Consider the following 10,411-nt stretch of genomic DNA (forward strand, 5'->3'; position numbering starts at 1 on the left):
GGCTCTGATGCCACCTCGGTATGTCCCCAAGGGTCCCCAGTGCCCCCCAGTTCCCCCCAGTGTCCCCATCCCAGTGCCCCCCCTCCCCTCCCTGGCCGTAGTGGGCTCTGATGCCACCTCGGTGTGTCCCCAAGGGTCCCCAAGCGTCCCCAAGGGTCCCCAAGGGTCTCCAGTGCCCCCCCAGTGCCCCCCCAGTGCCCCCCAGTTCCCCCCAGTGTCCCCATCCCAGTGCCCCCCACACCTCCCTCCCTGCCCGTAGTGGGCTCTGATGCCACCTCGGTATGTCCCCAAGGGTCCCCAAGGGTCCCCAAGGGTCTCCAGTGCTCCCCCAGTGCCCCCCCAGTGCTTCCCCAGTTCCCCCCAGTGTCCCCATCCCAATGCCCCCCATTCCCTACCTGTCCGTAGTGGGCTCTGATGCCACCTCGGTATGTCCCCAAGGGTCCCCAAGGGTCCCCAAGGGTCCCCAAGGGTCTTCAAGGGTCTCCAGTGCTCCCCCAGTGCCTCCCCAGTGCCCCCCAGTTCCCCCCAGTGTCCCCATCCCAGTGCTCCCAGTGCCCCCACACCTCCCTCCCTGGCCGTAGTGGGCTCTGATGCCACCTCGGTGTGTCCCCAAGTGTCCCCAAGGGTCCCCAAATGTCCCCAAGGGTCTCCAGTGCTCCCCCAGTGCCCCCCCAGTGCCCCCCAGTTCCCCCCAGTGTCCCCATCCCAGTGCCCCCCCTTCCCTCCCTGGCCGTAGTGGGCTCTGATGCCACCTCGGTGTGTCCCCAAGGGTCTCCAGTGCTCCCCCAGTGCCCCCCAGTTCCCCCCAGTGTCCCCATCCCAGTGCTCCCCCTCCCTCCCTGCCCGTAGTGGGCTCTGATGCCACCTCGGTGTGTCCCCAAGTGTCCCCAAGTGTCCCCAAGGGTCCCCAAGGGTCTCCAAGGGTCTCCAGTGCTCCCCCAGTGCCTCCCCAGTGCCCCCCAGTTCCCCCCAGTGTCCCCATCCCAGTGCCCCCCATTCCCTACCTGGCCGTAGTGGGCTCTGATGCCACCTCGGTGTGTCCCCAAGTGTCCCCAAGGGTCCCCAAATGTCCCCAAGGGTCTCCAGTGCCCCCCTAGTGTCCCCATCCCAGTGCCCCCCCTTCTCTCCCTGCCCGTAGTGGGCTCTGATGCCACCTCGGTATGTCCCCAAGTGTCCCCAAGGGTCTCCAGTGCTCCCCCAGTGCCCCCCAGTTCTCCCCAGTGTCCCCATCCCAGTGCTCCCAGAGCCCCCACACCTCCCTCCCTGCCCGTAGTGGGCTCTGATGCCACCCTCGCTGTGTCCCCAAGTGTCCCCAGGGGACCCCGGTGCTCCCCCTGTGTCCCTCTCCTGTGGGTGCCCCATATCCTGGTGTCCCCCTGACTTGGGTGGCTTTGTTCCTTGGGTGTCCCCAAGGTGTCCCCAAGGTGTCCCCATCCCATTGTGTCCCCAAGGTGTCCCTGTCCCATGGTGTCTCCAAGGTGTCCCCATCCCATGGTGCTCCCCATGGTGTCCCCAAGGTGTCCCTGTCCCATGATGTCCCCAAGGTGTCCCCAAGGTGTCCCCATCCCAAGGTGTCTCCAAGGTGTCCCCATCCCATGGTGCTCCCCATGGTGTCCCCAAGGTGTCCCCATCCCATGGTGTCCCCAAGGTGTCCCCATCCCAAGGTGTCCCCAAGGTGTCCCCATCCCATGGTGCTCCCCATGGTGTCCCCAAGGTGTCCCTGTCCCATGATGTCCCCAAGGTGTCCCCAAGGTGTCCCCATCCCAAGGTGTCCCCATCCCAAGGTGTCCCCATCCCATGGTGTCCCCAACGTGTCCCCATCCCATGGTGTCCCCAGTTTCTCCCCACCCCATGGGAATGCCCCATCCCACGATGTCACCAGGGTGCCCTGGGTGTCCCCCTCCCACAGTGTCCCCAGGGTGTCCCCCACTGATGGGACCGTGTCCCCACAGACATCCCCTCGGTGAAGCCACGCTTGGCCACCCGCAACCAGACGTCCTTCCGTGTCACCTGGCCGCGGCCACCTGTGCCGGTGGATGGCTACCAGGTGGCCCTCGTCCCCCTGGTGAGCTGGGGACAGGGACAGGGGTGGGGACAGGTCCCCAGCGTCACAGCGGCCCCTGTGTGCTGGCCCCAAGGTGACCTTCATCCCCAGGAGGTGGCATCCATGGCCACCTGCTGCTGCCCTGCTGGGGGCCACCTTCAGGGTGTCCCCAAGGTGTCCCCAGGCCCTCTGTGGCCACCTGCCTGTTGCCTGACTCGGGGCCAGGTCCCACCATGGTGTCCCCAAGGTGTCCCCAAGGTGTCCCCAGACCCCTGTGGCCACCTGCCTGTTGCCTGACTCAGGGCCATGTCCCACCATGGTGTCCCCAAGATGTCCTCAAGACGTCCCCAAGGTGTCCCTAGACCCCTGTGACCACCTGCCTGTTGCCTGACTCGGGGCCAGGTCCCACCATGGTGTCCTCCAGATGTCCCCAAGGTGTCCCCAGACCCCTGTGGCCACCTGCCTGTTGCCTGACTCAGGGCCAAGTCCCACCATGGTGTCCCCAAGATGTCCTCAAGACGTCCCCAAGGTGTCCCTAGACCCCTGTGACCACCTGCCTGTTGCCTGACTCGGGGCCAGGTCACACCATGGTGTCCCCAAGACGTCCCCAAGGTGTCCCTAGACCCCTGTGGCCACCTGCCTGTTGCCTGACTCGGGGCCAGGTCCCACCATGGTGTCCCCAAGATGTCCCCAAGGTGTCCCCAGACCCCTGTGGCCACCTGCCTGTTGCCTGACTCAGGGCCAGGTCCCACCGTGGTGTCCCCAAGGTGTCCCCAAGGTGTCCCCAAGGTGTCCCCAAGGTGTCCCCAGACCCCTGTGGCCACCTGCCTGTTGCCTGACTCGGGGCCAGGTCCCACCGTGGTGTCCCCAAGATGTCCCCAAGGTGTCCCTAGACCCTTGTGCCACCTGCCTGTTGCCTGACTCAGGGCCATGTCCCACCATGGTGTCCCCAAGGTGTCCCCAAGATGTCCCCAAGGTGTCCCCAGACCCCTGTGGCCACCTGCCTGTTGCCTGACTCAGGGCCATGTCCCACCATGGTGTCCCCAAGATGTCCCCAAGGTGTCCCCAAGGTGTCCCCAGACCCCTGTGGCCACCTGCCTGTTGCCTGACTCGGGGCCAGGTCCCACCGTGGTGTCCCCAAGGTGTCCTTGGCATGTCCCTTGTCCCCAGGACGAGCCGGCGGCGATGACCACCCATGAGCTGCCTGGTTCTGCTGTCACCTTCGAGGTGACAGGGCTGGCGCCCGGCCACGCCTTCGAGCTCTTCGTCCAGGCGCGGCGGGAGCGGCACCTCGGGGCGCCCGGCACCCTGCGCATCCGCACCCGTACGTGTCACCCGCCTGTCACCACCGCGCGGGGGGAGGATGGGTGCGGGGGTGGGGACGCCGCGGGGATGGCGACGGGCAGGAGCATGGGGACAGGGACAGGGATGGCATGGGCATGGGGACAGCATGGGGACAGGGATGGGGATGGGGACAGGGATGGGGACAGGGATGGGGACAGAAGTGTCATGGGCATGGGGACAGCATGGGGACAGGGATGGGGATGGGGACAGGGATGGGGACAGGGATGGGGACAGGGATGGGGACAGAAGTGTCATGGGCATGGGGACAGCATGGGGACAGGGACGGGGACAGGGATGGGGACAGGGATGGGGACAGGGATGGGGACAGAAGTGTCATGGGCATGGGGACAGGGATGGGGACAGGGACGGGGACAGGGATGGGGACAGAAGTGTCATGGGCATGGGGACAGCATGGGGACAGGGATGGGGACAGGGACAGCGATGTCATGGGCATGGGGACAGCATGGGAACAGGGACGGGGACAGAGATGGGGACAGGGATGGGGACAGAAGTGTCATGGGCATGGGGACAGGGACGGGGACAGAGATGGGGACAGGGATGGGGACAGAAGTGTCATGGGCATGGGGACAGCATGGGGACAGGGACAGGAATGGCATGGGGACAGGGATGGGGACAGAAGTGTCATGGGCATGGGGACAGCATGGGGACAGGGACAGCGATGTCATGGGCATGGGGACAGGGATGGGGACAGGGACAGGGACGGGGATGGGGACAGGGATGGGGACAGGGACAGGGACGGGGATGGGGACAGGGATGGGGACGGGGATGTCATGGGCGTGGGGACAGCATGGGGACAGTGATGGCGTGGGCATGAATATGGGGACAGCTGGGGACAGGGATGGGGACGGGATGGGGACAGGTATGGGGACAGGAACAGGGATGGCACAGGCATGGGGACAGTGATGGGGACAGGGATGGGGAGGGCATGAATGTGGGGACAGCGATGAGAGTGGCATGGGGACAGCTGGGGACAGGGATGGGGACAGCTGGGGACAGGGACAGGGATGTCATGGCATGGGGACAGTGATGGGGACAAGGATGGGGACAGGGACGGTGCAAGCGGGGGGTGAGGACAGCAGGGACGTGGGGACAGGGAGAGGAAGGTTGTCACCATGGGGGTGGCAGGGGGATGGGGACAGGGATGGGACGTCACAGCCACAGGGGAGGGGACAGGGACCGGCGTGGGTGTCCCCTCTGCCCGTCCCCACATGTCCCTGTGTCCCCGCGGCTCTCGGGCCCACACGCGTCTGTCTGTCCTGGTGGATCCGTGTGTCACCGGTCTGTCCCCATGGGTCCGTGTCCCCACGGGCTTGTGTGTCCCCAGGGGTCCCTCTGTCCCCTTGGGCCCATTTACCTGCGTCTGTCCCCACGTGTCCCCTTGGGCTCATCTGTCCCCGTGGGCTCCGTGTGTCCCCGTGGGTCCCTGTGTCCCCGTGGGCTCCCTGTGTCCCCATGGGCTCCCTGTGTCACCATGGGCTCGTCTGTCCCCATGGGTCCCTGTGTCCCCATGGTCCCTGTGTCACCATGGGCTCGTCTGTCCCCATGGGTCTGTCTGTCCCCATGGGCTCCGTGTGTCCCCGTGGGTCCCTGTGTCACCATGGGCTCGTCTGTCCCCATGGGCTCCGTGTGTCCCCGTGGGCTCCGTGTGTCCCCATGGGCTCCGTGTGTCCCCATGGGCTCCGTGTGTCCCCATGGGTCTGTCTGTCCCCATGGGTCCCTGTGTCCCCATGGGTCTGTCTGTCCCCATGGGTCTGTCTGTCCCCATGGGCTCCGTGTGTCCCCGTGGGTCCCTGTGTCCCCATGGGTCTGTCTGTCCCCATGGGTCCCTGTGTCCCCATGGGTCTGTCTGTCCCCATGGGCTCCATATGTCCCCATGGGTCCCTGTGTCCCCATGGGCTCGTCTGTCCCCATGGGTCTGTCTGTCCCCATGGGTCCCTGTGTCCCCATGGGTCTGTCTGTCCCCATGGGCTCCGTGTGTCCCCGTGGGTCCCTGTGTCCCCATGGGCTCCTCTGTCCCCATGGGTCCCTGTGTCCCCATGGGCTCCCTGTGTCCCCATGGGCTCCGTGTGTCCCCATGGGTCCCTGTGTCCCCATGGGCTTGTCTGTCCCCATGGGTCTGTCTGTCCCCATGGGCTCCACGTGTCCCCATGGGTCCCTGTGTCCCCTTGGGCCTGTCTATCTGCGTCTGTCCCCTTCTGTCCCCATGGGCTCCTCTGTCCCCATGGGCTTGTGTGTCCCCATGGGCTCCACATGTCCTGTGGGTCCCCATGTCCCCATGGGTCTGTCTGTCCCCATGGGTCCCCGTGTCCCCGTGGGTCCGTCTGTCCCCATGGGTCTGTCTGTCCCCATGGGTCCCCGTGTCCCCGTGGGTCCGTCTGTCCCCATGGGCTCCATGTGTCCCCATGGGCTCCGTGTGTCCCCATGGGCTCCGTGTGTCCCCATGGGTCTGTCTGTCCCCATGGGCTCCGTGTGTCCCCGTGGGTCCCTGTGTCCCCATGGGCTCCACGTGTCCCCATGGGCTCGTCTGCCCCCGTGGGTCCGTCTGTCCCCACATCTCCTGGTGCTTCCCCGTTCGTCCCTCTGTCGCCTGGCTCCAGATGTCCCCAGTCTGTCCCCATCAGTCCATTTGTCCCAGTCTGTCCCCATCAGTCCAGGTGTCCCCAGTCTACCTCCACGCATCCGTTTGTCCCCGTCCCTTCCCCTGTCCATCCATCCTTGTGTCCCCGGCCTCTGGGTGACCTTGGTCCCCTTTGCTCTCGCAGTGCTTGCCCAGACTCTGCCCACCCACGGGGGGTCCCCAGGGTCCCCTCAGGGTTCCCTGGGGTCCCCGGCATCGCCAGTGGCCCCAGCGTCACCATCAGTCCGATGGTCTCCGGCAGCCTCAAGGTCCCCAGTGCCACCAGCACTGCCAGGGTCACCAGGGTCCCTGGGATCACCGGCATCACCAGTGTCACCGGATGCATCCTTGGGGTCACCAGGGTCTTTGGGGTCACCAGCATCCCCAGCTTCTCCGAGGTTTCCAGCGTCCCCAGTATCGCGAGGGTCCCCAGCGTCCCTGAAGTCATCAGTGTCAACAGAGTCCCCAAGGTCACCAGTGTCCCCAAGATCCCCAGAGTCCCCAAGATCCCCAGGGTCACCAGTGTCCCCGAGATCCCCAGAGGCACCAGCATCCCCAGAATCCCCAGGGTCACCAGTGTCACCAAGATCCCCAGGGTCACCGGTGTCCCCAGGATCCCCAGAATCCTCAGGGTCACCAGTGTCACCAAGATCCCCAGGGTCACCGGTGTCCCCAGGATCCCCAGAATCCCCAGGGTCACCAGTGTCACCAAGATCCCCAGGGTCACCGGTGTCCCCAAGATCCCCAGAATCCCCAGGGTCACCAGTGTCACCAAGATCCCCAGGGTCACCGGTGTCCCCAGGATCCCCAGAATCCCCAGGGTCACCAGTGTCCCCAAGATCCCCAGAGTCCCCAAGATCCCCAGGGTCACCAGTGTCCCCAGGATCCCCAGAGGCGCCAGCATCCCCAGCGTCCCCAAGATCGCCTGCATCTCCACGGTCCCCCGCGTCACCTCCACCTCCATGGTCCCCGGTGTCCCCAGAGTCCCCGCTGTCCCCAGTGCTCCCGGGTGGCCCATCCCTGCATGACCTGGGGGCCAAGCTCTCCTCCTACAACGGCTCCTTGCTGCAGCGCCTGGAGAGCCACCTCCGGGCTACAAACTACCCCCTCCGGGGCAACCAAACGGTGCCGGCGGTGGCCCGTGCCATCCTCTCTTACCTTCTACGCCGCAGCCCGGCCTCGTTGCGTCACCAGCTCCTCCGCCAGATCCCCCATCCCAAACCCCACTTGATGCCGGGGGCCACCGGCGAAGCGCTGGTGGACCTGAACGGGCTTCGGGGCCACGCCGAAACGGTGGTGATCCGTTACCGGCTCCTGGAAGAGCCGGAGGGGACCGAGGGGGAGCTACAGGTGCCAGGGGACACAGCGGTGGTCCGGGTGCCGGGGCTGGTGCCGGGGGCCATGTACCGGGTGGAGGTGCACGGCGTGGTGCAGGAGCACGTCTCCAAGTCCTACACGTTCCTGGTGACGGCAGGTGGGTGATGGAGGTGGAGAAGGGGACAACGTCGCGTTGGGGACATCCCATAACTGGCCACTCCTCTTTCAGGTGCAGGGGTAGGTGGCACCGAGGAGCCCCCGTCGGGGTGGGAGCAGGCGTATGAGATGGAGTTGGCCGAGCCCCAAGGTGCCGTAGCCAAAACAGGTACCACCGGGTGGTCCGTGGCAGTGGGAAGGACGCGGGTGTTCAGGCTGAGGTGCTGTGGGCAGACACGGTGGGGGGGGGTTGGGTGGGCGTGGGGGGTGGATGGGTGGAGGGATGGAGGAGTGGATGGATGGTGGATGATTGGATGAATGGTTGGGTGGGTGGGATAGGTGGGCGGAAGGATGGATGGTTGGATGGTGGTTGGATTAGTGGTTGGATGGTTGGATGGGTGGATGGATGGTTGGATGGGTGGAAGGATGGTTGGATGGTGGTTGGATTAGTGGTTGGATGGTTGGATGGGTGGATGGATGGTTGGATGGGTGGAAGGATGGTTGGATGGTGGTTGGATTAGCAGTTGGATGGGTGGATGGGTGGAAGGATGGATGGTCAGATGATTGGATGGTGGTGGGATGGGTGGGTGAAGGCATGGATGGATGGTGTTTGAGTGGTGGTTGGATGAGGAGATGGATGGTTGGATGGGTGGGATGGGTGGGCAGAAGGATGGATGGTTGGATGGGTGGGATGGGTGGAAGGAGGGATGGATGTATGATTGGATGGTTGGATGGTGATTGGATGAGTGGATGGATGGTGGGATGGGTGGGATGGCTGGGCAGAAGGATGGATGATTGGATGGTGGTGGGATGGGTGGGATGGATGGATGTTTGGATGGTGGTTGGATGAGTGCGATGGGTGGGCGGAAGGATGGATGGTGGGATGGGTGGAAGGAGGGATGGATGGAAGGATGGATGGTTGGATGAGTGGATGGATGGTGGGATTGGTGGGATGGGTGGGTGGAGGGATGGATGGTTGGATGGTGGTGGGATGGGTGGGCGGAGGGATGGATGGATGGTGGTTGAGTGGTGGTTGGATGAGTAGATGGATGGTTGGATGGGTGGAAGGAGGGATGGTTGGATGGTGCTTGGATGGGTTTGGTGGCTGGGTGGAAGGCTGGATAGTTGGGTGGTGGTTGCGTGGGTGGGTGGGTGGATGGATGGTTGGATTCCAAGACTGATGTAAGAAAAATGGAGTGGAAAACCAAGTCATTGAATGGATGGAGGCCTGAAACCTTGAGTGGACAACTGAGTGGACACACACATGGACTGATGGGTGGAAGAATGGATGGTGGATGCGTGGATCCAACACCAGGTGGATCAATGGGAGGATGGTTTGGTACAGATGGAGAGATGATTTAGCAGAAGGACGCGAGGGTGGGCAGACCTTCATATTCTCCCTTGTGCCGTCTCCACTGCAGTGCCAGCCCCATCATCAGAGGAACCACCATCCCGGCCCATCCTGGGCGAGCTCAGGGTCTCCCACGTCACTCCTGGCTCCATCCAGCTGGAGTGGAGCGTCCTGGAGGGCACCTTTGACTCCTTCACGGTGCAGTACAGGGACGCCCAAGGTCAACCTCAGGCACTTGCAGTCGATGGTGGGTCCCGCACGGTGACCGTGCCGGGGCTGGCGCCGTCGCGCCGCTACAAGTTCAACCTCTACGGGGTGTGGGGTCGGAAACGGATTGGTCTCATCTCCACCGACGCCGTCACAGGTGAGTCCCCATCCACCTTCTCTGTAGACACAGGTTCTGCGCGTGGCCCTTGGACCTCGTGGAAATGAGAACGTCTTCTGAGGGACGGAACGGGGAAAAAGGAGGGATGGGAGGGTGGGAGTTGGGAAGGATGGACGGATGTAGCATGAACAAATGGTTGGGTTAAGTAGACACTTGGTGGAAGGAATAGATGGTAGATGGACGGTGCTCTGTGCCCAGTGTGTCCCACGTTGGGTTGTCCCTGTTGCAGCCCCAGCCCCGCCCAAGGAGGAACCGCCATCCGCGCCCGCCCTGGGCGAGCTGACGGCCTCCCACGTCACCCCCGAGTCCGTCCAGCTGGAGTGGAGCGTCCCCGAGGGCACCTTTGACTCCTTCACGGTGCAGTACAGGGACGCCCAGGGCCAGCCCCAGGTGCTGCCCGTGGACGGCGCTTCCCGCACGGTGACCGTGCCGGGGCTGGCACCGTCGCGCCGCTACAAGTTCAACCTGTACGGGCTGAGGGGGCGGAAGCGCCTGGGCCCCGTCTCCACCGACGCCGTCACAGGTGAGGGGGCGTGAGGGACGCTGCTGACCATGGGTTTGCTGTGGGCAGGGGCTCGGTAGGACCCCTGTTGGGTGTGCTGGGCCTGGTGGGACACGGGAAGAGCCGTTGGGTGGTGGTTTGGGGCTGGATCCATGGGTGGGTGCGCGGGAGTGGGATGGACAAAGGGATGGGATTGGTCATGGGTGGGTGGGTGGGTGGGTGGGTGGATGGTTCGATGGGTGCTCAGATGGGTTTGTGTCTCTTTGGTTGATTGACTGTCTGGGTGGGAATGGGGTTGACTGGGTGAGTGGTGGGAGGATGGATGGTTGGATGGTTGGATGGATGGGTTGACATAGGCATGGTTGGATGAATGGATTGAGAACTTCCTAGTTGATTGGACGGATGGATGGATGGATGGATGGATAAAGGGATGAATGAATGTTGTTTAGATGGGGTCGAGTCTCTTGGGTGTCTGTGTCGTTGACTCGATGGATGGATGGATGGGTGGGTTGATGGATGGATGGATGGATGGATGGGTGGGTGGATGGATGGATGGGTGGATGGGTGGGTGGATGGATGGAGGGATGGGTGGGTGGATGGATGGATGGGTGGATGGATGGATGGATGGAGGGATGGGTGGATGGATGGAATGCCATAGGGTTGACTGGAAGAAT

At 64.0% G+C, this 10,411-nt stretch overlaps 1 protein-coding gene across 1 annotated transcript; it reads left to right on the forward strand.

Annotated features, from left to right (window-relative positions):
- Nucleotides 1–1,543: 1,543 nt before the first annotated feature.
- On the forward strand, nucleotides 1,544–10,124 carry LOC308057898 (uncharacterized protein). The gene is made up of 6 exons (XM_080411916.1): nucleotides 1,544–2,065; nucleotides 3,215–3,368; nucleotides 6,172–7,500; nucleotides 7,579–7,668; nucleotides 8,921–9,214; nucleotides 9,465–10,124. Exons 2-6 carry the CDS (start codon nucleotides 3,230–3,232, stop codon nucleotides 9,770–9,772), a joined length of 2,160 nt encoding a protein of 719 aa, XP_080268042.1. The 5' UTR covers nucleotides 1,544–2,065; nucleotides 3,215–3,229; the 3' UTR covers nucleotides 9,773–10,124.
- Nucleotides 10,125–10,411: the final 287 nt, after the last annotated feature.

Source organism: Falco punctatus (assembly GCF_963210335.1).
Source record: "Falco punctatus genome assembly, contig: scaffold_258, whole genome shotgun sequence".
Taxonomy (NCBI): domain Eukaryota; kingdom Metazoa; phylum Chordata; class Aves; order Falconiformes; family Falconidae; genus Falco; species Falco punctatus.